We start from the raw sequence: 26,839 nt of genomic DNA, 5'->3' as shown, positions 1-26,839 counted from the left end.
ACAGTGCATCCTGAAAGTATCCACACCCCCTTCACTTTTTGCACATTTTATGTTACAGCCTTATTCCAAAATGGATTGTGTTGGAAGTGAAAAACTAGAAATTTTTGCTAATGTATTGAACATAAACTAAAATATCACATGCACATACGTATTGTGCATCCTGTTTCCACTGATCATCCTTGAGATGTTTCTACAACTTGATTGGAGTCCATCTGTGGTAAATTAAATTGATTGGACATGATTTGGAAAGGCACATGCCTGTCTATATTATACTAGTTGACAATGCATGTCAGAGCAGTAACCAAGCCAGATGTCCGAGACAGGATTGTATCAAGGCACAAATCTAGGGAAAGATACAATAAAAAATCTGCAGCATTGAAGGTCCCGAAGAGCACGGTGGTCTCCATCATTCATAAATGGAAGAGCACAGTGGTCTCCATCATTCATAAATGGAAGAGCACAGTGGTCTCCATCATTCATAAATGGAAGAGCACAGTGGTCTCCATCGTTCATAAATGGAAGACGTTTGGAACCAGGACTCTTCCTAGAGCTGGCTGCCCTGAGCAGTCGGGGGAGAAGGGCCTTGGTCAGGGAGGTGACCAAGAACCCGATGGTTATTCTGACAGAGCTCCTGCGTATCCTTGTGGAGATGGGAGAACCTTCCAGAAGGACAACCATCTCTGCAGCACTCAACCAATCAGGCCTTTATGGTAGAGTGGCCAGACAGAAGTCACTCCTTAGTAAAAGGCACATGACAGCCTGCTTGGAGTTTGCCAAAAGGTACCTAAAGGACTCTCAGACCATGGGAAACAAAATTCTCTGGTCTGATGAAACCAAGATTGAACTCTGGCCTGAATGCCAAGCTGGAGGAAACCAGGCACCGCTCATCACCTGGCCAATACCATTCCTAAGGTGAAGCATGGTGGTCGCAGCTGTGGGGATGTTTTTCAGCAGCAGAAACTGGGCGATTAGTCCAGATAAAGGGAGATCCTTGATGAATACCTGCTCCAGAGCACTCTGGAACTCAGACTGGGGTGAAGGTTCACCTTCCAACAGGACAACGACCCGAAACACAGCCAAGATATTTCGTCATTGTGAGGTATTGTGAGTAGATTGATGAGGAAAAAAATAATTTAATCAATTTTGGAATAAGTCTGTAACATAAAATGTGGAAAAAGTGAAGGTGTGTGAATACTTCCCGGATTAACTGTATTTGCATTTTTTCAGTGTAAGGCAAGACGTTTTTGTAAAAAACCTTGTGGTAGTTATTTGGTAAGTTGGCAGATATTTCTGCCAGTCTATACATGGATAAATACCTTGTGACTAAGGTATGTTAACAGCCTACAATTACTGTATAAATATGAATTATTGGCTTTACTCTTGAAAATAACTGATATGGGCACAAGTGACTCTCCAATTAACACTAAATCCTTTTAGGCTTTTTGCTACTTTTAAAACCTCTTTGAAAAGTCTTTGACCCATAAGTTTATGTATCAGCATATCTGCTTTTGTCAATAGTGCAATATAGTAGCCTACAATAGCCTCCATTAAAGCATGATCCCTTTTGACTGTTTAAAAAATAACTTTCATACAAAGACATCCCAAGGAGAACATTTTTGAATGCTGTATTTACAGATACAAAATATTGCAACTAAACAGTACAGGTGAGACAATAACCAAGTATAGGAAAAGGAAATGTACAAATCTGTCACAGGAGTCTTTATCACTGACAACAGTGCACAAAATGCTAATTGCCACATATATTTGCAGCGACTCAAAGGTCAAATGCTACTGCAACATTGCAAGAGGAGATGGGAGGGGGGTACAGTTAAACATCAGTACACTACAGCAATGAAAATAGCGCAGGAAAGAAACCAAACAAGTATAACCATTAAAATAATATGAAAATGACATTTCGGTTGTCATAAACCACCTTTGATTTTGGACAAAAAATAACTTCACAGTGTATGAAACTTATGAAACAAGTATGAAACTTAACCTTGGTTCCCTGAAACTGTTGTGGCATTCAATTCTGAATAGGAAGAGAGAAACTTTACTGAAGCAAATACTCATACAGTGCCATTATATAAGAATATACTTTGTAATTTCACTCCCTATATAACCTCAGAGTTTGTGCTCTGTCAAAGTCCACATCAGCAAACATATAAGCTTAACAAGTATATGCTTTGGAAAACAAAATTCTACATACTTCACAATATTGATAAAAGAAAACAAGAGTAATGGTTTAGATAATCTTATGGCTGTCAAATGAGACCAGAAGTAGCCTTGTTTGTAGGCTTGTTTACCAGTCCAGGTCTTTGAATGTACGGTTCAAGGTTCCGTTAAGGGCAAGTTTTTGAACAGTTGCCCAGACAAAGGCATTGATATGGTTCCAATAAGAACTAAGAAACCCATGGTATTTTCTATAGCATTGACTGAGAGGTTGCCTCCTTTTGTATGCTTGATCATTTACCAGAATGCTTGCTCTTTATAGTGCATTACCATTGCAGATGAAAAGGCCTTTTAGAGGAGAAACCCAAGCTGAACCTCATGCCATAGAGTGGCCCCATCTAACAGTATGCTGAAAGTAAACGCCCATACATTTCTCCATACCTCCTCCCTCAGTAGACCAGTGAATGTTCCAACTCAGTATTTCTCTGCATTGTCTTTGAGTGTTGCTGAGCCGCATGGAGAATCGGTGCCATTGTTCTCTGGCGCCCTCATGTGGAGCAGCACAGGGCAATCTGCTGCACCTTGCCCATCTCGGAGAGCAGCTGCTTGACTCGGTGTTTGAGCTGTGGCAAACGGGCCAGGGGCTCCGGGGGCTCCAGCTCCCCTGTGTAGTCTAGCCAGCTCTCCAACACTGAGGGACAGAGAACGAGAAGCATGTGTCAAACAAGAAAAACAGATCTGTTCACATTGGGTCGGCTCTCCTGGACAAATACGTAACCCTCTGAGGTTCATGCTGAATTCAGAGCAGCTTTGTGATTATTTATCTAAATTTCATCAACTCAACACAGACTTATTACAAAGTGTTATTTGATATTTTTTATTTAAAGAACAATCACCAACATGGCCAAACATGCCATTGAGGAAACTTGTAGAGTGATGTATAAAGACAACTCGAGCTCTTGAGGAATGTCATTTCATTTCAAACCATTATTTATGTCAGGAACAAGTATTTCTAAAGAGTAAACAAAGGGAGGTAGTTGGGAGCCCCCCCCCCCCGTGACTCACCGTCCAGTTCCCTCTCGATGAAGTCCATCCTGTGTGTGACATCATCCTGCACCGCATCTATATGATCCAGCAGGTTGATCTGCCACTGCTGCCGCTGCCCACTACTGTCCGGGGCTCCGCCCACGCCGCCACAGGGCACGCCCTCCTCCTGCTTCACCTCTGCCTGGGACCAACAGCCAGCGTTCGATGCCTAAGGTCAGATGCACAGACACAACAAAAACACACTGGTCAAAAACAAATCTTTCCCTGAAAGGTTATAGAATACATCTTCTACAACGGAGAGTTTGGATACTTGATTCTGATTGGCTAGCAGCCGTGGTAAAATACTCTGTAACCCACGGCTGCGACCGCATAACAATTAGTATTAATGCGCCGTCAATCTCATTGACGAGGCCATTGATAAAATCAAGCGGTAGGCTGTTTTGCGTAGCGACCACTCGCTGCAACTTCGCCTTTTTCGTATCCTATTACAATAACGCACTCATCAGTTTGACTCCAACACTTCCACACCCCTACCAGCAAAAAAGTGCTCTGGAGTACTGTTTTAATAACTGCACCATGGCTGGAAATATTCAAATAAACGTGAACCACCCGAATTATGCCTTATTGCTTATGTGAACAAGGCCAACCCAAAAAGACGATAGCCTATGTTGCCTGGCAACCATTTAATTCAGAACTATAGCCTATCGCGGAAGATTTTGTAAATACTAAAATGATAAGAATGATCAGTAGTTAAATGATTGAATGTTACTACTGAGTGTTTTTTGTGAATATATATATGTAGTAACCGCTACGCTATCGCGTCGGGCCTAACAACGCCCCGTAGCTGTGGTAAAATCCCCTGTAACCCACTGCCTCGAGTGGTCAATTGCTTAAGTATATAACAGCTGTATTCATTCCCACGCTCTAATATAGTGTATAGCCTAGTACACTGCTATGTGAACAGCAAGTACCCAGTAGAGTTTTGCCTGGCCGACTGACCTTGGTGACGGCGCTGAGGGCTTTGGGCCTGTCGGTGTCCAGCATGCCCCCGTAGCGCTGCTCCCTCTCCAGCAGGTCCTCGGTGCTCCGCAGGCTGTCCTCCAGCTCCGAGCCCCGGCGCGTCTCCACCACCAGCCTCTGCTCCGCGGCGGGGTAGTACATCCGCGGCTTCTGGTAGCAGTGCTCGCTGCTGATGTACGAGTCCTGGAAGGACATGTAGGGCGAGGAGGAGGAGGACGACGAAGACGAGGCGGCCCGACTGAGCTTCTCCAGAGCGGCCGACAGAACTTCGCCGTGGGGCCGGTCTTCGTCCGTTGCCATTGGAGACGGCGCCGTGTCCGTCCCGGAATACGAGTCCTCCTTCTTCCAGGGCCTCTCTGTCCGCTTCCAGGGCTGGCACCACAGCCGCAGGTCGGGGTGGGTGTGGCTCCTAGAAGGGGAGAAACGGACACTGTAGTGTACAATGACGCCACTACACACACTGCACATGTTCCTGTAGCCAGACCAAGGTGGACAGGTTATGTTGGTCCTTACTGTAGGACGCTCATCTTGAGCTGGAGTCCGTTGATCACCTCCATCACATGGTGGACATCCCCCAGCAGCTGGTGCGTGGCCGTGATCTTCTTGGCGTTCTGATGGGAGTAGTTGTCCTCCAGGAAGGACAGGCCGTACATGTGGCCACTGCTCAACCAATCACGGTCATACCAGAAGCGCAGACTCTGCCTCTGACCTGGACGACAGATGACACGGCACTCAGACTCGTTGTTTCTATCTATTTGTTTGTTCGTAAGTTTGTTTGTGATTTTGTGTATTTGTCATTAATGTGTGTATTACTCCAGTGTGTGTATTACTCAAGACATATTGGTTCCTCCCTATTGGCCAGTGTCCCCTAGTGTGCTGCTTGGTCTCACCAGGTGGGTCTCTGCAGATGAAGCAGGTGTACTTCTCTGGAACGTTCTCCTCCAGCAGGCCCATACAGGTGCCATGCTGCCAGCACAGACACTCCTCACACTGAGAGGAGACAGGACACATGTTACATTTGAGCCTCAATACTGACAACTAGATAAGCGTTGAAGTGGCTGACACCAATAGGGATCAAAATATCTGGTCTCTTAAGACATGCGTTAGGTGGCGTAGGGTTACTGGATTATAGCTCCAGTTCTAGGAGTGGAGGGGAAACACCGAACCACTGGGCATCTCACCTGGATCATGAAGTCATTCTCCTCCTCCACCTCACAGATGCAGCGCACTATCTCCTGATCGTTCGTTTCCACAGCAACAGAGTCCAGACTCATGGGTGGAGTCGTCACGTCCAGCTCCTCCGCGCCCTCTTCCTCGCTCCAACCACAGCTGTCAGTCGACCAATCACTGACACTATCCTCATCTAGTAAGAGTCAAGGATAGATGGGGGGCTCACTATTAAAAACGGCATACAGCAACAGTAATTCAACCTGACCAACCTTCATACCGTATGCTTCGAAAAGTTAGGCGAGCTAAATATCTTACTGTGCAGTGTGCACAACAGAATAGCATAAAGCAAGCAACAGAGAAAAAGGCCTGGATTCAACCAATAAACCAGAAAATCCATCTTAAACAGTGACAGCAGATCTGGTTTACAGACCTGTCACGGCAACATATCTGCAAAGATAATGCCTAAGAACATTTTGATACAGATCAACACAGATGCACAAAACAAAATCTGAGACAAATGGCTGATGGATTGAATCCAAGCAGAGAAAATGGCAGGGGAGAGAGACACACACACGCACACACAGATACCCACCATTCGCGTGTATGTACTCTGACTGGTTGTATCCCGGCCTGCAGAGGTAGGCCTCAGACTTGTGATTGTGTGAGAGGGCGAATTTGAGTGGCAAATTCAATTTGGACTGAAGACCCAATATTGAGATGTCAATATTCTCCTCACTACCTGTGTACTCTGTTAATAAAGAACATAAATATGTCAACTTTTGAAATGCTGATCACCAAACAAGAACTACTCTATAGAGTGGACAAACTAGAGCACACAGACACCAAGGTGGACAGATATGACACACAGAAAGAATAGATAAACTGCTCTCCACAACCACCAGCCAGAATCTAAGATGGGTCGATCGAAGTAGTCTTGCACACACACGTCAATCAAAATCCAAGGTGAAGGAGATCAATATTGATTGGTGTTAGGACTGGGCGATATCTTGAATTAATTTGATTCGAAATCAAGATTAGTGCTTCCTCTGATGTCACTCAAACGCCAGTACCAGCAGTTCTCTGTAGTTACAGCAGTATTATACAACGGGTAGTTCCGACCTCTCAATCTGATTGGTTAAGAGCTGTTGTATATGCCACAATATACCATAGGCAAAGCCTCTTCGTTTTGTGAAATATTACTGTGCCAATTATAACTGCCTATAAAAACGTTAGTTCCATCGTGTACACGTCTGTTGGTTACATTATGGTTTCTCCTCAAGAAAAATGTAAACATTCAATGTAAATTTTGAGTTGTTCTATCCGTCCTGTTCTATCCATCCCTACCACTCCGGTTTATCATCATCACTTTTGTCACTCGCAGTTGCAGGTAAGCTACACTTCGTTCATGGCTAGCCAGGTTGGTCAGGAGCATTAGTTTGGTTGGTTGCTAGGGCTAATTGTTCGTCGTTTTGAAATTCCATAGCAACGTGAAAGTTTTAGGAACTACCTTTCTTGAGTTTACTAAAATCGATATTAAGACACTGAAATAATAGGTATTTATCTCATAAATGTTTCCTGATGATGTAACCGTTGTATAAAAGCAATAACTCACTCGAGGGTTGTGGTATATGGCCATTATACCACGGGTTGCGCTGGTTGACCGCAGCACAACCCATGGTATATAGGCCATATACCACACCCTCTCATTAGTTATTGCTTCAATGTAGGTTGTTGCCATTTCCTTGGAGATGTCTGCACGTCTGAGCTTTTCCTATCAACTACAAGCTTGAGTAATGGCACCCACAGCTGCCAAGATGACAAAATAATACCAAAGAAGGGTAATGTTTCCTCAGTGATATGGAAATATTTCAGTTTTGTAAGGTCTGACGTGGAACAGACCACCGTGCTGTCTAAGGTTTATAAAAACTCTACTTAGAACTAAAAATGGCAGCATGACAAACCTGTTCCAGAAGCTGAAACATTTGCATGCAGTGGAATGGGAGCAATGTGTGTCTCTTGGACATTCCGATGCTAGCTCCCGTCCCAATTCCATTGGTGTGAAGGAGAGCATACTGGAGACCTTTCTTGCTTAACAAAAATTCAAAATTCAAACTGTTTGTTGGAATATATTCATTATGAATGTTTCTCCAGTCATTGCCTACCAGTGGTGCTTTCTTTTATTTAAATTATTTTTATTTTTTATAAATAATGCACAGACATTCTTGCAAGGGCAGCTTTTTTGTTATTGTTGTTATAGTTATGAACATTATTTTTGAATCATGTTTCATCTTGAGATCATGTTGATAGAAAAAAATCTATTAACGTGAATTATCCATAACACTGAAAAAGAAATTAGATGTAATTTTTTGGCCATATCGCCCAGCCCTAGTTGGTGTCAAATATAAAACACTGGGGGTGTTAAGTGGCACTTTTAGACAAAATGGTGAGCTAGTTAAGAACAAGCTGACGTAACAGTCCTGCCTTGTCAGCCCTAACCATACATTAGCCAAATAAACAAATCGACGGCAGTTAAAAAAAAACAACAATGTTAAGGCAGGTTACCAGTATGATATCTATTTGAAAAGAAGATGGGACCAAATCCACTGATTGTGTTACTGATGACATCATGTAGGCAAGGCCAATAGCGAGGACACCAGACAGACATTCCAGTAGTGCTGCTCCACCAGGAGGAGGGGATGAGGTCTGGAGGCTCAGGAGTGCCCCCATGCCCTGCTATGTTGCCAGCAGTGTGCATGCAGTTGCAGTAGAGTTGCAGGAAGCCCATGCAGAGCTGTAGGGTTAAACTACTTACCAGACTTGGCTTTCTTTTTTTTCTTCCTTTTCTTCAGTTTAATGCGGAGGAAGTCTTTGGGTTTCTTATCTTTCAGTCGGTCTCTTTCTTTCACCGACACTGAAGTGACAGACAAAAACCAAAGGATCAGAGCTGCGTCATCCAGCCAAGGAACACCACTGTGGTAGCTTAAACCAATGTTGACTCTTTATCAAAATCTCTGACCAACAAATTCCATAGCCTATTAATAATACCACCACCCACAAAATGCCCTCTTATTTCCGTTTCTCTTCATGTCATACAGACCTAGATCTAGGCCACTCTTCTCCCCTTCCTTCTCCAGCGGTTTGCACCCATTCCTGTCCAGCTGGTTTTCCTTGCTCTTTTCCCTCAAGAGCGCCCTCTGCTGCTGACCTGGGGAATTAACAGCAGGGGGCGCTGAAGTGCGCCGGCCTGCTGTCTTCAATTCAACTCCACTGGGATTATGCACTGTGGAATCTTGAGACAACAAAACAAAAAGCAAATAGGAGATGCCTGGTATGCAAAGATGTTGCAAGACAGAAATGTAGTGCAGATGCAATTGTTATTAATCATTAAGACTTCTGGCGAGTGTAACGAGGAAACTAAAGCAGTTTGAAGACAGCATGAGGCACTGAGGGACTTACGCATTGAGGCAGAGATGGTGCGCCTCCTCTTGGGACTCTCGAAGGTGGTGGGCGAGGTCTGCTTCTCTGAAGCCCGGGTCTGGACACTCCTGGTGGGACTGAGGTCCTCCAGAGGTTGGTCCTCCCCATGGTAGTACTTCATGTGGTAGTGCAGCAGCTTGGCCTTGCGGAAGGACTTGGGGCAGCCCGGAGAGCTGCATTTAAAGGGGTTGTGGTCCAGGTTGATGGACAGGACAGGCGGAGGTTGGTTTTTGATGACTCTGTACACTGAGAAAATTAATTGGGGTAAGATGTGAGAAAGGATGGACAGACGGCAGAGACAGGAGTGGTAAACTGAACAGTGTTCACTCTGGAACGGTGAGAGCACTCACATGGTTCTCTGCTGAATCGGTTAGGGTTGTGGAAGCCTTGCTTTCTAATCGCTGGAACAAAGACAAAACAGATATTGTATGAGCTGAGAACAAATATTCTGCAAAAAGAGGCTGACGCTGAAATATAAGTAATATGCCCATTATCTTCTGTGCTATTAACTTGAAATGTAAACAGATCCTTCAAGAGTAAAACTTCACATCTGCTGACAGCAGACACTTACGTTTGGGGATCACCGTTGAGGTTGGTGGCACCTCTCCTGAAGATACAGAGTTATCTGGTTGAATGGACGAATTCTGTTCCCTTTTGTCACTGGTGGATGCGATGGATGACATTGTGCCAGGCACCGTCTTTAACACGGGGTCGGGTGGTGACTCAGTAGATTGCTTATTTTCACTAGGAGAGCTTGCATCTGCACAACATGAGAAGATAAATCAGAGGTTACAAAGTCACGTTTCTGTATACCATAGATTGCCGCCATTTGTACACGAGATTGTGCAGATAACTCTTTCGTTTGAAGGCAACTTTCTGAGAAAAACCGTTAAACCACCTCCTACCCGTTTTCTGTTCCTTGTCTTTGTGGTCAGCAGTCATTTCCATGTCTTCTTTCGTTATTCCTCCATTCAAATGATAACCTTCACTTGGTCCGTCTTCCTCCTCCACTTTCACTCCATTCAAGTGCCCAGTTTCTTTCACTGAATCCCTGAGGTTGTTCTGTCCTGCTTGCTGGGCTACACCCTCCGCCTGCTTTATTGTGGGTGCTCTCTCTTTGGTGCCATCTTCTCCACAGTCCTTTCTCTTGCACCTCTCGTCTCCCTCCCACTCATCTTCGTCATCATCCTCCTCATCATCCTCAGTATTGCTGTCTTCCTCCTGGTCAGAGGTACTGCGTCTGGCTCTCTTGTTCTTGGGGCCTCCATTCTCCTGAGACCTCCTGTCCCTTCCGTTCTGGGGCTTCCTGACGCCGTTCCCGTCAGTGGACCGAGACTTCCCTCCTCCTCCTCTCTGTTTGAAGACAGTGAGATAGACGGATATAACCAATTTCTCAATACTGGGAGGTATTCAATTCAAATTCAAAGAGGTCCAGTTAAATAAAATGTCCTCACACCAAGGTCCGGTGGTGAGGCAGGAATGTGGTGTACGGGAAGTTCACATATAGCCAATGTCAGTGGTTCTCAAACCTTTTCCAATAATGTACCCCCATTGAAATATGTTTTCAGCCAAGAACCCCCTGACAGGTTTTTAATTTATATATACCGTGTTTTTGTCCAGCATAGTCTCGGTCAATACAACAGCATTTGGAAGTACGCCTGGTAGGTCTTCAGCTATGCTGTATGGCTTTTTGGCTTTAACTACAAGCAAAGATACCGCATGAAGCCTCGAGTGCTTTAGCTGATGTTGTGGAGATTATTGAATATAAAATGTGGTTTATCAAACTTATATTTAAAATGTATATTTGTATAACAATAAATGTTTTATTATTCCTATTATAATATATATTGTTTTAAATTAACATTTGAAAAAAGTCTCACTTACTCCAAAGTACCCCTAGGGGTATTCGTAGCCCCTGCAGTACTCCAATATACCCCTAGGGGGACACGTCCCCATTTGAGAACCACTGGCCTATGTGACATATTTCCCTTCTGCAAATAATAGCTAATCCTGAATGTGTGATCAGCATTGCTCATTTCATTGACATACAGTGCTTGCTTGATTGTGTTGACATCCTCAAGCCACTGTGCGCATTATGATTCAGTGCCATATACTGAAGTAGCAGTGCAACGTCTGTATGGTGAACGACTGACTTTCAAATCAAATAAACAAAGTACATTTAATAAGTATTTCAACAATAATTATTCTCAGTTTTCACATTTAACTGGAGGGTAGGCTACTATAAACAAATGTTATTTTCTAATTTCAAGTATAATAAGGGCTGTAGTTAAAAATAAAATAGGCCTATACTCTCCTCCAGGGCAAAACGCAAAACTACATTTTTGGATAAAGGTCAAATCAGCCATCATGGTCAAAGGTCAAATAAGCCATTATGGTTTTTGGACATATAAATTACCTCATGAATACAAGTACAATTAATGCAATATCTGTACTATTTGGCTGGCCAGTTTAAGGGGAACGCCGCTGTCATAGCAAGTTTAGCTCAAATGTCGCTTTGTCCTCAATGAAATCGATCCGTACACACCAACATTTAACTGATCCGTGCAGTAGTAAGCTAGCTCCTTTTTCCTCTGTGCGCGCACCCCCTTTATAATCGAGGTCTATGGGCCTCTGCTAAAAACTATGATAAACATGCATTTTCAAGGCAGGAAGCACCAGGAAGCCCCTTACCGGTCTCAGTAGAACATTGTCTTGTGAAATGAATCGCCATCCCCATGTGTTGACGTGTTAGGCATGGCCAGGAGGATGTAAACAATCATCTAGCTTTACCGCGGCGGAAGTTTACAGTGCGAAAGGTATGGTGTAGTGCGTTCGGCGAAATAGTTCTGGCTCAAATGGAGCTTGTTTCAATATTCGGTTTGAGAATGCGATATATTTCACGACAGCATAATGAAACCAGTAAGATCACACCCTGCGCTTCCTGCCTTGAAAATGCATGTTTATCATAGTTTTTAGCAGAGGCCCATAGACCTCCATTATAAAGGGGTAGCGCGCACAGAGGAAAAAGGAGCTAGTTAAAAAAGGTACATCTTAACATAAAGTGCTTAATTTTAGAAAAATGAAGTGAAGTGTAGTTTGATTTTCCGTTCTTATTTATTTGTTAACTATTTCACATCAACAGTCTGAACACATCAACAGCTCCTTTTCTGTCCCTCTTGTATCCCACTCCCCCACTTTCTCTTGTCCAGTAAGAGAAGTGAGATCTACACATGTAGGGTACTGCTGTTCAAAAGTTTCGTGCTTTGTCTCATAGTGACATTTCACATTGCCTCTACATATCAGACATGCTGGTTTTGAACTGCCCCTGGGGGAAATGAACACGTAAGACACTTCATTAAAATCCCCATTTTCGCTGTCCTAATTTAGCGTTTTTTAGTCCGGGTCCGGATTGGACGGTGTCTGGGTCCGGAACGCAGTCCGCCTATTAGTGACCCCTGCCTTATAGTATAAGATGTACAATAAAAATCTTTGGCCTGTTGATTAGGCCAGTGACACCAGACCATGACAGCCTTGAGATGGAAACAGTGCTGCTTACCTCTCTAACGTAAGGCTTTACGTGAATCCCCTTTACCGTCTGGACCACGCCATCGTAAAACTTCACTGTGTAGGATGCTGTGGGAGAATGGAGATCAGACTGATAAGATGATGCTGAGAAAGTAAACACAGTACATCTCTGTTCCATCCATCCATCCATCCATCGTCATCCGCTTATCCGGGGTCGGGTCGCGGAGGCATCAGTTCCAAAACAGATATTCAGACACACTCACCATCTTTGTTCACTGACAAGACTTTGGCAGGGTAGAAGCGGCAATCGGACCAACTGGCAAGGACCTTGTCGTTCACATGAAATCCCTGGAGAAAAAAAAAGGTCCACAAATCATAAGATGAGGTGCAGGATTTTCTATGGAAATCCTTAAACATAATTGGATAAAGACAGAGATATATATATATATAAATATAAGGTTTAGTAAGAGTGCAGAGTACATGGCTTACAGGGACAGGACAGTCCTCCTGCAGCCCCTGTCTCCTAAGCTGGATCCTCTCCACGGGCCTCAGGTAGGGACTGGTCCATTCAAACCACTCGTCATAGCGGTGGCTCCACTGCCGGTAATGGATCAACACCTTCTCATCCTCGTAGTCGATCTTCTCTATGTTGGCCGGATACCTTATAGAGAAGGAAAGAAGGCAGATGTCGTTGAGATGGGAATGGATTAGATGGGAGTGGATTAGTCTGACCCAACGAATGTAGGTTTTGGGGATAATGCTGCGTTCAGATGGAATCCAGCAGACGGTAACGGCAAACCTGATGTTAATTTGGTGGACGAGAGCAGGACGGTAAAATCTAATGAGCCCAGCAGAAAATGCCGGCGATGGCAACGGTAGATGGCACTGCCGTCCAAAGTTAGAATATTTTAACTTTTTGCCGTCCTCCGCGATGACATGTAGAACCGGATGTCACTTAGCTCCCTCACACAAGGACAAAACATGGACAATCAAAGAAAAAGAGAAAGAAAGCTGCATTTTATTTATTATAGGTCTACAGCCAAATGGACGTTCATAGAATAGCTGGCTAGCTTAAGTTATGAAGCTGCTAGCTAGCCAGCCGTTTGGCTGAAGACTATGCTAGCTTTATCTAACTAACTCACTTATAGCTAATGTTAGCTGTGTTCTAGATAATTTTGTAGCTGCGTGATACACTAATGGCATACTTCAGGTTTAGTACTAGCTAAACATTAGCTAGTGTTGCCAATGTTACAGTTGGCTACAGCTAGAGAAGAAGCATATGAAGCTGAAGTGAAAGCTAATGCTTCTTTCGACCTGGAGTGGGGACCTTTGTTGGAACGTCTTTACAAATCAAGATGGCCAAATAATGGCATAAACGTCAGAGCAGCTATTTTGGTTTTTAAATAAAATCTAAAATTGAATTTAATCGTGACCTTAAATTCGAAAATCAAATCCTATTGTGGATGTGAGAATCGTGAAGCCCCTACTTGATAACAATATATCACAATATTTCATTTCATACCTTTATTTATACTCGTAAAGCACTAGTTTCCCCTCATTTACAGTGTTGAGAAGTTCACACAAATTGACAAATAACAATAAGTGTACTTCCTCTCGTGCTTCTTCTGTAGGTTTTTTATTTTACAGAGATTCCGCTATATTGCCGTATTAGAGACCCCTACATTTTCGGGCTTTGAACTAAAGAAAGCTGGCATAATGTGTGCTTTTAGAAAGCATACAGTAGGGCTCAAACATTTGGGGAAAATACCTAATTGTAATTTCAGACAAATATTGTGATTTGATTTGTGATACAAGTTAAGATATTTGTGATATAAGTTAATATATCACAGTTCAATATTCACTGTGTAAAGGATGAAATGAGGGAGCTCAAAAGTTTAAGTATTTTGCATGACCTTTATTTAGAAATTATTTGACAGAAAGCTACCGGACATGAGTTTTGCTGAAGAGCAACGTAGTATCCTAATTTTAAACCACAAAAATGTCTTAACTACAGCTATTCAGATATTTTGTTAACAAGTGATTAGCAGGGGCAGCTTTGGATATTTGGTCTGTAAATATGATGCAGGGAGAAAACGTGTGCTTCAGCAAAGGACATCGTTGTTGGACATCATTGTTGGACATCGTTACTATTCCACCAGAAATCAAGCTACAACAGGTTATACCCTCATCTGCTGTGATTCGATTCACTATTTCATGTTCTGAATTGAATTAACCCCATTATTGACCCATTATTCTCTATAACATTTAGCTTGTAGCATCCAAGTTTGTACTATCCAAGCTAGCCAGCTAGAATAGACTGTGTTGTAGTTTTGGACATCACTGCGTCACATTTGCAAGCTGGCAGTGGGTGGCTCACGTTTTGCAACGTGCAAACACACTCCTGTCTGAGCGAGGCCTTAGCTCAGATCTCCCGTCTGAACGAGGCCTTAGCTCAGATCTCCCGTCTGAACGAGGCCTTAGCTCAGATCTCCCGTCTGAACGAGGCCTTAGCTCAGATCTCCCGTCTGAACGAGGCCTTAGCTCAGATCTCCCGTCTGAACGAGGCCTTAGCTCAGATCTCCCGTCTGAACGAGGCCTTAGCTCAGATTTCAGAGCATAAAGGTGGAGCAAAACAATCTGTGTTGGTGCCTTTCATACAGCACGGTGAGGCAGAATAATCTAAAAACGATATACAGTACTGTGCAAAAGTCTTAGGCCCCCTAAGAAAATGGCTTAAAGCTATTTAACTGGACAGTGTTTCTTTGCTTGTAAAACACTATATAACATTACAGTCAATATCAACTTCTTTTAAAAACAAGAAATTCATATTTTGGTCCATGATTCAATACATTTTTTTCCTTCATTTTTTTAAATTCAGAGTGCCTGAGACTCTCTTCAGACTGCCAACCTACATCAGACAGTTACTGTTGTTTTTTATTTTTTTATTCTTAAGATATTTGTATTATTACCATTTTTGTATTCATGTTTATTTGTGTTTATTCCAATGTTTTATATATAGTGTTATAGTGTTTTACAAGCAAATAAACACTTACTGCCCAGATAAATAGCTTTAAACATTATTTTCTTTGGTGGCGGCGTAAGACTCGTAATATTGCACAGCCCTAGGTCTGTCTATACAAGACTAGGAGTGGACTGAATGGAAGAAAAAGCAAGCTCAGGCACAAGTCAACAAAAAAGATAAATCACGTGGAGAGATCAAGTGACTAAGGCCATGACTCACCAGTTTTTGAGGTTGTCTCTGGCCTCTAGCTGCGCTCCGACCTCAAAGGTGATTCCTCTTCGGTTCGGGGGTGTCTTACTCATCCTGTCCTCATCCACCTCCTGCATACAGACGGACACACAAATCACCTGGTTACCCACCAAAACTGACCAGACACACCCAATACAGGTCCAGTACACGACTCGCTGGATGGAGCTCTTGAGCAAAATCAGGGGTCTTGATCTTGGCTGCATCGGATTGGAGATAAAATAAAGCCCCAAAAATCTGGGCCTAGATCAATATCAGTGGTTACATAACAAATGACAAAAATGTCTGTTAGGGTCTTAAGTCATTTTAGTGAAGAAGGAAGCAGCTGCCAGAGTTCTAACAGACAGGAAGAAAGGACCGGGAACAGGAGGGGAGGTGGTACATCATGGCTCAGCTGAGGATTCCAAGGTCTGGTCTAATTGAGCCAACTACCGATGATGACTCATTGGTGAAATCAGACAGACCGTGGGCAGATACAGGACCAGCGCAGGAGAGCACAATGCATGGTGGTGTATGAACACTGGCTTCACTCATGTCTGCGTCTCATTGAGGTTCACTGCTTTAAAGGCATTCGTATGACACATTGTGTGATACTGTAGATTGTTCTAGAGATTCTACGTGTTTTTTTGTTTTGTTTTATGACACACCAGTTGTCTACATTAGCTTGCTAGCAAGCTGAATAAATGCTGTTGTTGCCATAGGTGACAAGTTCCATACATTTGATTTATGCCGCAGTCTCCAGCTGGTCCCATGAACTGAATTTCCTCCTTGTGATATCGCTGTTATCCAAACTTTAAAATACTCAGCCTAGGTACATGTCTGAAAGAGGAGACGGAATCGCTATCACAGCATAATAATACCTGCTGGTTCTTAAAAGCACATATGTCCCACAGAGTAAATCAGAGTAAATCACACTCTGGTGTTGGCTGTGAGCTTGGGAAATTGGTATAGCTGCACCTATGGTGGTATTAATAAGAGGGAATTCCTACATCTTCAGCTGAGCATGTGCTGGACAGGCACACAGGGGATATTCACACCCAGCTTTGATTCCAGGAGAAAGACTTGAAATTGAAAATGCAATAGCAAGACTATCCATCACTATCTTCAAATCTGCACATTATGTTCTCTTCCCAGACAGCCTGCCCACTATCATGGGAAAATCTTGTCAGTGTATAGCCTACCAATAGCTGACATCATAAGACTCATGAGATGAGTCCAAATATACAAAATATGATGGATGACCATTGTCCATATTGTGATTCTGGCTTTGTGGAAACTGCATACAATCAGAGCTTCAACCGGTCTTGGTGTCCAATAGCAATCAACACGGATAGAACACATATCGGCAAATGATGAGCTAATAAATGCATTATAAAATCACGTGTTAAAATAACTCACCTTTGATGGGAGAGTTTGAGCTGCACATTCCATTTCAACTCAACCTAGCCGGATATCACACTACTGGCCCACGTGTCCTCTGGTCAGGCGAACATTCCACATATTGAATCAATGGGAGACAATAGAAAATGGGCAAAATGCAGGTCTGGGAAATATGCTTTGCCAATGATAATTTGACATACACCCATTATGTCGATAACAGTCGATAACCTATATGTATACTGACAATGTATTACTGATAGAACAGGGTTAACATTCGTTTTGGTGTGGCACAAAGTGGCTCAAGCCACAGACAGGAGTGACCTTATGCCAGTGACGCAAATTGCGCGGTAAGCGCATGTTGTTTGTGCCAGATACGGCTGGGGTAGCTGGGTAACATGGGCAAAACGTACCTTTAACCTAAACGCTTCGTTTAACGTCAAATTTCGGTCAAATACGGTTTTGTTGAATAGAGCAGTGTATGTGTCATCTCGATACGAAAATCCCTTGCTACTAATGTCAAGTTGAGAATAATATCTGCAGATAACATTTGCTTATTTTCAACAACAACAAATTACACCTGCACTCAAAGCTTTTGTTAGCCAACTACTACTAGAGTGGAGTGGACAGTTTATTGTCCCGATGTTTTATAACTGGTAGGATGGCGTCAAATACGGTTCACTGTAACGTCAGTGATTTGGAGAATGATAATTGGACGATAGGTCTAATGGGGGCGGATTCGAAACATTTGAGAGGCCGTTGAAGCTGTCAGTCACAGTCAATGCCGGGGCCTCTCCTCTCTAGGCCCGTTTCAGTTTCCTTACAGCGTGGAAATACAGCGAGATGAACTTCCCACAACGTTATCCACCGAGCCCTCCACACAAACAACAACGAAACTCGCCTACATTGTACCATGTTTTCAAAAACAACCCTAATGAAGACGAAATATCTATTATGAAGTATTAAGTAAAGTTACATTTCTTTTGAACTCAATGAGCCATCTCCATCAAGCGGCATGCGGCATTCACTAGCTAGCCACCGTACATTGTTGACGTATCAACAAAACTGACCTAAATTTGGATATTCTGCCACAGAACTTTCGGATTCTAATACTCTGTGTGTTATATGTATTGTTACCTTGCTTTCCTGGCACTCTTCTTACGATAATGTGCAGAACGTGAGGATTAATCCTCGCCTATGCCACCGCCTCCGTGTCTCTGTGCACGCAGTTGAAATTCTCCGATGCACGCTGCTGCTGCTGCACTCGAGCCACCGGCGCGGCGCGGGGAGCTGGAGTCGCAAACACGCATGCGCAGAGAAGTGCTGGAGACGGTGGGGAAAGCAACTCATGGACCTCTTGTGGGCCTTTTTTCCAATCATTTGAATAGAGTAGAGTGTCGAGGAATCAGAAGACAGGGGCTAGAGATTAATGCTACTGCAGTATTTATGGACGCTATAGTAGCCTAAGTATTTTTTTTGTATTGACAATCAGTATTAAAATACTAAAACCTAATAATTAGGCACATAATGAAATCTATTGTTGTTATAAAATACATGTATGTATAGGGCTTGGGAAAATGTAGTCCCAGATACGACCTTCTTCTTTCTACACAGGTGTATCTATTTGTCTGATTGGCTCTACTGCATAGAATCCTATGCAAGCAGACGAATAGATACATGTGTGTAGAAACAAGATGGTCGTGTCTGGGACTACATTTTCCCAAGCCCTATAAGATAGCTTAATGTTTGGTATAATTTCTTGCCATCTATGCAAGTGATGTTTGTCATATGTATAAGACACAACTACCATGAACAATAAAAGGCTTAAACCATGTCCCCTGAGCTCTATCATATTTTGTAATGTTCCTTATTTGCTCTGTTATATTCATTTAATCATAAACCTTATTGTAATTCAATTTTATATAATTTAAGATCTACCATTCTCATAGGTCAATGTTATATGACATTGAAGAAATAAAAAATGGCCAGGTTCATTGAGCAAACCTTTATTTTGTAATGAATAATCATTCCATAGAATAACAGGGTACACAACACACACGCACACAGAGTGGTTTGAATCAGTACTATTGTCAAAAGCAGGCGCATACAGCAGGGAAATGAACAGTAATTACAAAAACATGTATTCCTCTCAGGAAACAACAGGAAGGTTTACCTTTACCCTTGATCAATTGAAAATACAGTCAAGGATCTATGACTATTTACAGGCAGAATGTATTTACACCGGCAAAGCCTCCAAGGGGACAACATCTTATCTACATTCTCAGAGTACTTGACAGTTAGAATGCTCCATTCTTATTTTGAGCGTTTAAAGAGGGGAAACCAAGAGCAGTTATCATGTCACACCCGTTTTAACACAACACCTGAGACAAAAGATAACACAAAATAGAACTGACAGTAATCTCAATCAGAGAAAACGGAATCAGAGTACAAATATGGGTTTATTATAATTTTTAACATATCTCCCAGAGAAATAGTACATTATATACCCCATACATTGATAATCACAACATCCTTGGGGCTTCAGTCTGAAATTTGAATTGTTAAAGCAAAGCACTATCATGCTCACTTTACTTTGAACGTATCACCAAAACACGTGTCCAGTTTGTGTTTTGAAATGTAGGCTCTGTACAGTACATCAAAATAGCTATATTGTGGTGTTATTTTCTCATGAAACATCCATTATAGTAAAGCAAGACAGATCAGGCTGAAATTAATACAACTACTGGAAACATCACAGGCAAGCTTAGTACTAATTAACTTTTTTTTCCATGTCATTTTTCATATTCATATCTTGTTTTGTACATTACAATAGAAGACTGTATCTCTCTCACACAAACACACACAGACACTCATGAGTGTAAACACACACTTGTAAGAAACCTGACAGCTAAGCCTGACAAATGGCCAGATGTCAACATTGCTTTTTTGTATAAATAAGGCATTGTCTGATGCAGTAAGATGACATTTCCCCCCACCAAAATCCGTCCTCACACCAAGCTATCCAGTGAAACCATAGCACTGCACAGATTAAAATGAAATGTCACATGCAGTTACAAAACCAGTTACAGGGATTTCAAAGTTTGTTATAGTTCTAATGGTGCCAGCACAGTGGGCTTGGCATCCAAGTTCACAACAATCAGTGTGGCCTCAAGTCATGTCTACCATCCTTCTTTTCAGTCAGAAAGTAGGACAGAGGATGGATCCTATGTCCTGCCTGGCGATATCATTTACAGTACTAGTGAATGTGGTTGATATGCTGAAGGAAAGTCTTGTTTACTTGTCTCTCATGTTCCTGCCTCTAGGTGAAATTATACACCCCCAAAATATTTCCAGTGTGCTTTTGACAGAGTAAGTGTTTGTGTGTCAACGTGTGTGCTTAGAATTGGGGAATTAGAGGAGGTGGCTCCATAATATGGCAGACCTAGGAAAATGTGATTTCAGAGAAGCCAGGAGTCTACATGACACCCTCAATGAAACTTGTGTCAAGATGAACGATGAGCATTCGCAGGAAGGACATCTCCTTGCGCGTGTTCTCAAATATGATACGCGGGTCATCAGACTGGCAGCGGAGGCAGTTCGGAGCCATCACCATGGCGAGATTATTTACGTCCATTTTAGTGACAGACACGTTGGCAGGCTGGGCAAACACCTGTGAATCATCAAGAGGGCGGAGCAATGAGCCATTAGGAATGGTAAACATCTAGGCCATGATAAAGTACAGTAGCAAATTATTAGCTCTGATGCTTTGCCTGCACTGTGTTATTTATGTATTTTTTCTCGATGCTTTACCTGCAGGAAGTGAATGAAGTAGCAGAGCACCAGCCTGTTGAGCTCAGGGAGGGACTGCACCACTGCGATGGCTGCCACCGGGTCGTCATAGTTACTGACACACTGCTTGTAGAAGTTCATGGGGATGAGAGGCTCCTCCAGCTCCCGATACCACAGCTTCATCAGAGAGGCTAGGAGAGAAGGACAGCGTTAACACACACACACACACACACACATTGATAATAGCATTATCATAACATAGTAGGTTGGTCTTATTCACCAGGTACGTTAGGGTCCGACAGATTCTCTGGGATTCTCCATTGGTCCACCTGCAGCTTCAGTGCGTTCACTTCATCAATGTCTCCAGGTACCCTACAGAACAATACAGAGGACATGTATGTTAGATACAGTGCTTGGTCACAAGGGGGAGCCCTTGGCCTAGTTTTCTACATGATGTGGTGAATTCATGTCCACCCAGTCTCTGTAAATGTTACCTAAATGGGATAATAAGGTATATTAGAACAGAAGAGAAATCTTCCCACAATTTATTTGGATTCATAGATAGAGCATAATGTTAACCAAATGCATATTATATTGTAGGATAACATATTTAGCCAGAGGGGAAGTTAATCTAAATCTAATCTACATAATCCCAGACCCGAGCACAGCTCCTATGTGTCTGAGATGCCCTGCTCAAATAAGAATGTAAACAAGCATCTACAAATGTATGAAACGAAGCAGAGCTGTTCTCTAAGGCTGCTCCAGAGCAGAGTGGGCTATGTTTGCTCTGTTGTCTGTCTCAAGTACACAGGAGCAGATTCATTTAAACTCTCCCTGCTCAGCAGACCACCCACCTAGCCTGTACACAGTATACACACACAGACACAAAGTCACTCACAAAGTCCCCGGTTATGCCTGATGGTACACTACGCCCCCCCCCCCACCCTAAACCTTACAGGTTAACACTTTAGGATGTGATTGGCTCCTGCCCGTCTCACCTGAAGATGCCCTCGGTCTGGGCTCCACCCAGGGCCAGCACGTACTGGGAGAGCTGCACCTGCACCCAGGGCAGCTTCCTGTCCGGGAATAGCTCGCTCTGTCTCTCCATCACCTCCTCCAGAGAGCTGCCGAACAGGGAGGGCGTGACGATGGCCCGTCTGCTGTGGTCGATCTCCTCCAGGGTGGGCTTACGAACACCCTGTGGGAGGAGAGGGGGGGGGGGGGGGGGGTGAATGACATGACATGTCTGTACCTGTGACTTATGTTTCACCTGTGACTTAGTCAAACGGTTTCGACAGTATCTGAGATTTGATGTGGCTGCGTCTTTGTTTACGTCTATGCCTGTGACTGTGTCTGTAATTATACGTCTGTGTGTGACCGCAGGCCTAAGACTACAGCTATGTGTATTCCTCCAATACATTTACGACAAAATCATATAGACAAAGTCTGCCTGGCACTTTTAAGTACCCCACCCCCACCTCCGACACTCTAGTTAATTATGATCTCACCTTTTTGCCTCCAGTTATGGCCACCTTCTGTAGTTTGCGATAGCAGAACTTAGCATAAGTGCTGATTGGGAGGCCTGTTAGGAGAGAGGAAACCTCTGTGAGACAAGAGTAATTCATGCCATGAGGGACTCAACTGCAGCTAACAGCCTCAAAGATTCATCTGCCAAGACAGTAAAATCCTACAAGGAACTTGTTTCCAACCACACTACAGTAGCGTATGTGTACAGTACAGGGTTAAAGACTTCCTCACAAAGAGGATAAGCACTTTGGTCCCGCAGATGTCTGTGCGACAGCAGTAATTTGAGAGACTTGTTGACTGTTTGATTCTGACATACGGGGATTAGAGCACTGCTGTCTGAACAGTCACGGCAGAGCGAGGAAGATTTACCCCTGTTGAACAAACGCTTAGAGATAGGAGCCAGCCTACACATCCTGTTTCAGGTGATTTATCAGAGTGACGTGGAAGACTACAGACAGAGAGAGAGAAAGAGAGAGAGAGAGAGAGAGAGAGGTACACCCCCCAACTGCCTGCTTGTAACCTGTCTCAAGTCCTAAAGGCGGTGATTCGATGAATTACAGTTACATCCTGTTTGGTTGAGGAAAACTCTGATATAATTTCAAACAAATGAACCACAGATGGTGATAATGCCTAGAGTGATGGAACAAGGCCCAAGCCATGCGCTACTGATCACAACAGTGAACCACCTACTAGTACTAGTAGTAGCTTGGGTTCACACTGCCTTCTCTTCCCCCTTCACAGCCTCCCAATCACACCCACGGGGTCTTCTCCTGTTCCCAGAAGCATCTCAGGTGCCTGAAACCCGACCAGATGGAGAACCCTGTGCTGCGAAGAAAAACATCCTTTCCGGAATGTGTCTTCGACCCAAAGCCCTTGGATTTATAGCAAACAGGTGACCCCATGCATGTCCACGACTGTCATTCATTTCCCCAAGTTTGACTGTAATTATGTCTAATTAGAGATCATACCGCTAATTTTCCCTTGATCTCGGAGAAAACACACCGTTTTTTCCCATGACTTTGTTACTGTGAGAAAAGCAAAGAGCGGAGCCCTATTCGTATCCAGCCAAGACTCTAGTGGTGGTCCACATTAACATCTTGTTTTAAGAGCACAAGAACAACAACAAAGCAACCAAGTACAAATAAACTCTCATTAGAAGGCTGAGTGTTCTGCACATAGTTGAGGATGTGATGAAACCTGTCTACACATGCGTTAAGACTGTGCTAACAACATCTCAGAAGAGTCTCTCTTGGACGTCCAGGATACTACCACAGTCTTGGCTTGTTTCCCACTCATCCGTCTCTGAACTTGGAAAGACAGCCCAGCCTCAAGCCAGCCCAGTGTCTGCCAAGACCAGCTTAGCCTGCCTGGCCCAACCCGGCTCAGCCCAACCAAAGCCAGGCCCAGACAAGAGGTCTCCAGTCCCCACACGTGCCTCCCACCCCCTCTGCTCACAGCTGCTCCATGCTGTGGTCACACTAACCACTGTTCATTTCAACTCCTCCATCCATCACATGGATAGCAGGCCTCATTAAGCTGTTTGGGTGGACAGGAGGCTTTTTCTGGTGGTCGGCCCGCTTCGTGGCAATAGCTCTTTCTCTGAAGCCATTATTCCGTTCTCTGAAGACCCCTATTACTCACCCCGGAGAAGAGTAGGCATTCCGTACGGCTGGTTAGTCACTGGAGTTGGTCAGAGTGTGGATCTGGTGTTGGACTCATTGATGTACTATTTGAGCGGTCCACCAGTGTGGTCACCGTTTACAGCACGAGAGGGTGCCTTTCTGATGACATCATCACCGCTGGCTTTGTGGGCTGTCCTAACGGGGGTTGTGTACCATGAGTAGGCTTCTCTAAACTGATGACTGACATGCAATGTGGGACTGCCGCTAATGACTCACTGTATTGTGTCTATAATATCTGCAGGAACTCTGACATTCTGAACCAACCTACATTTTTCCTGGCTCTGGTCCTATGTGAAACCATTCATTGTGTCGACAAGGGAAGTATGGAACCTTGCAAACACAATGAACATGGTCATTTGCACCAGACTCCTTTCCATCCCACTCCAGTAACTTCCTGCACAGAGAGCGATATCTCTTCAGAGATAGCGGACATTTTGAATAGTACGGAAAAACTGGTTGGGCTCTCACTTTAGCAGCCATTTCTCTGCAACGAAGACATAATTGCAGTCTCGTGCTGTGAAACATACACACAGGCTAGTTCTTAACAGCTATATAAACACAAATCCCGGCCATCTTGCCTCGGGCTAAAAAGCATAAAACCAGACCTACCCTCCTCTTCATCAGAGTTCTGTTTTCGTTTCTTTCTGGACTTGGAATTCTTCTTCAGCTTCATGTCCTGCTGGTCTAGTATGAACTGAGTAACTGATAATCAGAAAACATGACAAAGAATGATTAAGAATGGCCTCCAGGAACTCAAAATTTGAGTTGAATTTAATGAGCACATTCAATTGTTACAACAGAACAAGCTAACATTCTAATACTTATCACAAGCAACCAGAGGAGAAAGAGAAAGCGAAATGAGTTTGAACTGTCACACTCGCGTTTCTCTCTCTCTCTCTCTCTCTCTCACACACACACACACACACACCCACATGTCACAGACAGAGCAAATGACAGAAAAACAGAGGGAAAGAAGAGAGAAAGGTGACCCACCCTGTTGCTCAGTCTGAGACTCACGTTTCTTGTCGCTGGCCGGCTCCGTGTGCCTCTGGATGTACCCCTCCAGGTAGCAGCGGAACTTGGGCGAGGGGGCAAAGAAGGCCAGGCTGACGGCCATGAGCTCCCAGCCGGCCGCCAGGCTCCGGGGGCTGGTGTTGCCCGTGGTCTGCCTGACCAGCTGCACGTACAGCTCGTCCCGCAGGCCCTGCATGCCCCAGCACTTGGTGACGATGAGCAGCGCCGAGTGGCGGCGGTCCAGCCGCGAGGGCCGGTCGCCCATGTAGGCCTGGACCAGCTTGAACATCTCGCACGCCTCCTTCCTGACGGCGCGGTCGCTGGTCACCAGCATGGGCTTCTTGATGGAGCCGCGGTTCCAGGACAGCATGTTGGCGATGGAGACGCGCCGGCGGAACAGGCCCTGCGTGTGCATGTTCAGGTGCTTGCTGGCCCAGTCCGCCATGCCCGTGTCCGGGGGCGGGGCTTGGCGCAAGCTGGCGTAGGAGAGCTGGTAGGAGGAGCCGGCTCGTCCTCCTCCTCCTCCTCCTCCTCCTCCTCCCCCGCCCTCCTCTCCTCTCTCTTGGCTGTCATGGCTGACGGGGTGGTGGGGGCCCAGGGAGTTGGTTCTTCCATCCACCATTCCTTTCTTCCTGATGTCCAGCTGAGCCTGCAGTTCCAGGGTCCCCACCTACACAGGGAGAGGGGGAGAGAGGAGAGGGAGAGACGGAGAGGGAGGAGAGGAGAGGAGGAGAGGGGTAGAGGAAGCGTCAGCAGTGGTATGTGTCTGTACAGCAGCAGTCCCCTCTGTGCGGACTGGGCTCTCTTTCCTCTGCTCCGTAGTGCTCGGGCTCCAGGGAGATTTGTTGCAGGTTCGGGTACATTAATTTACGCCAGAAAGGAGCTGCACCCCCCCCGAAATCCCTCAAATATCCACATGGATCCCTTCGCTCAGGAACAGGTATCCCCCGGCTGACATAAGAAGGTCCCGACCTTGTCCGGCACGACCCACCTCGTCCTCCTCTACGCGATAGGAACGCGTCCTATCCAGGACCTCCTTCTGATCCCAGGAGGGATCTCAGCCCAGAACAATCCCGCTAGTCACTGGCCACCGGGGCTCAGCTGGACAACTACTAATCCAGCTTCGCTAAGAAAACAGCCAGGAACAACACGAAATCCGGCCAAATCAAAGCAAGAAGTTACTATTTGAACATAAAGCATCTAGAGTATCTTTTCAATGAGAGCGTGATGTAATATGGGACCCGAATGTGCCAGACAGTCTGGAGTTTAGATTTAGCTTTCTCGATCAAACGAGAATACGTTCTCTACGGCTGGCTTGGCTTTGGCATACACGTCTTCATGGCCATGTGGTCTCGAACGGGTCGCAGGGGTCAAGTGTACGAGATCAGATGGAAGTTTGTGAGCTAGGGGACATAACAGGTATGAGTTACGCTCCCCATGATTCCCCTTTCTCTTTCAGACGGATAGCTGGCAGATGCACCAGGACGTGTTGGTGATTCAGCAACACGGTTGAATAAAAGTTCCACTGAAATGGAGGCCATTTTAAGGTCTTCAAGTCCCTTAAACCAGATTTCAACATCAAACCTTCCTAGTGAGTTGTGTAGATTACACAGTGAAGAGAAATGCTATTTCTGGACATGCTTTAAACCACAGGGTTCACAAGGTCTATGTAAAAAAAAAAAAAAGAGAAGAAGAAAATGTTCCAATTTCCAGTATGGATTGATATAGTAAACTTCCACAAGGGTTTATCCAACCAATTAATCTGTGTGTG

General features: G+C 44.3%; 2 protein-coding genes across 7 annotated transcripts in view; both read right to left on the bottom strand.

Moving 5' to 3' along the window:
- Nucleotides 1-1,665: 1,665 nt before the first annotated feature.
- On the bottom strand, nucleotides 1,666-18,295 carry phf20a (PHD finger protein 20, a). 4 transcript variants are annotated; one of them, XM_084440507.1, is made up of 19 exons: nucleotides 18,194-18,295; nucleotides 17,078-17,156; nucleotides 15,653-15,753; nucleotides 12,892-13,072; nucleotides 12,675-12,759; nucleotides 12,443-12,519; nucleotides 9,792-10,239; nucleotides 9,458-9,646; nucleotides 9,237-9,287; nucleotides 8,866-9,132; nucleotides 8,507-8,698; nucleotides 8,222-8,320; nucleotides 6,002-6,157; nucleotides 5,421-5,602; nucleotides 5,130-5,229; nucleotides 4,753-4,948; nucleotides 4,219-4,648; nucleotides 3,238-3,427; nucleotides 1,666-2,863 (listed from the first exon to the last, which is right to left on the bottom strand). In XM_084440507.1, exons 2-19 carry the CDS (start codon nucleotides 17,108-17,110, stop codon nucleotides 2,721-2,723), a joined length of 3,120 nt encoding a protein of 1,039 aa, XP_084296633.1. In that variant the 5' UTR covers nucleotides 17,111-17,156; nucleotides 18,194-18,295; the 3' UTR covers nucleotides 1,666-2,720. The 4 variants fall into 4 exon arrangements, with proteins under 4 accessions (XP_084296633.1, XP_084296634.1, XP_084296635.1 ...); XM_084440508.1 differs by having other exon boundaries at nucleotides 12,901-13,072; XM_084440509.1 differs by lacking the exon at nucleotides 6,002-6,157.
- Nucleotides 18,296-19,102: 807 nt separating this feature from the next.
- arhgap46a (Rho GTPase activating protein 46a) overlaps nucleotides 19,103-26,839 on the bottom strand; it is a 31,895-nt gene continuing 24,158 nt past the window's right edge. For 2 of the 3 annotated variants that reach the window (XM_084440546.1, XM_084440548.1), the window contains exons 4-10: nucleotides 25,048-25,738; nucleotides 24,664-24,756; nucleotides 22,354-22,427; nucleotides 21,844-22,043; nucleotides 21,126-21,217; nucleotides 20,867-21,036; nucleotides 19,103-20,726 (exon numbers count right to left, since the gene is read on the bottom strand). In XM_084440546.1, the coding sequence (XP_084296672.1) occupies nucleotides 20,532-20,726; nucleotides 20,867-21,036; nucleotides 21,126-21,217; nucleotides 21,844-22,043; nucleotides 22,354-22,427; nucleotides 24,664-24,756; nucleotides 25,048-25,738 (1,515 nt within the window). In that variant the 3' untranslated portion in view covers nucleotides 19,103-20,531. The remainder of the gene's footprint in view (nucleotides 20,727-20,866; nucleotides 21,037-21,125; nucleotides 21,218-21,843; nucleotides 22,044-22,353; nucleotides 22,428-24,663; nucleotides 24,757-25,047; nucleotides 25,739-26,839) is intronic. The other variant, XM_084440547.1, reaches the window with a different exon arrangement.

This window comes from Borostomias antarcticus (genome assembly GCF_949987555.1).
Source record: "Borostomias antarcticus genome assembly, chromosome: 7".
Lineage (NCBI taxonomy): Eukaryota > Metazoa > Chordata > Actinopteri > Stomiiformes > Stomiidae > Borostomias > Borostomias antarcticus.
This window is presented reverse-complemented; position numbering and strand designations above follow the sequence as displayed.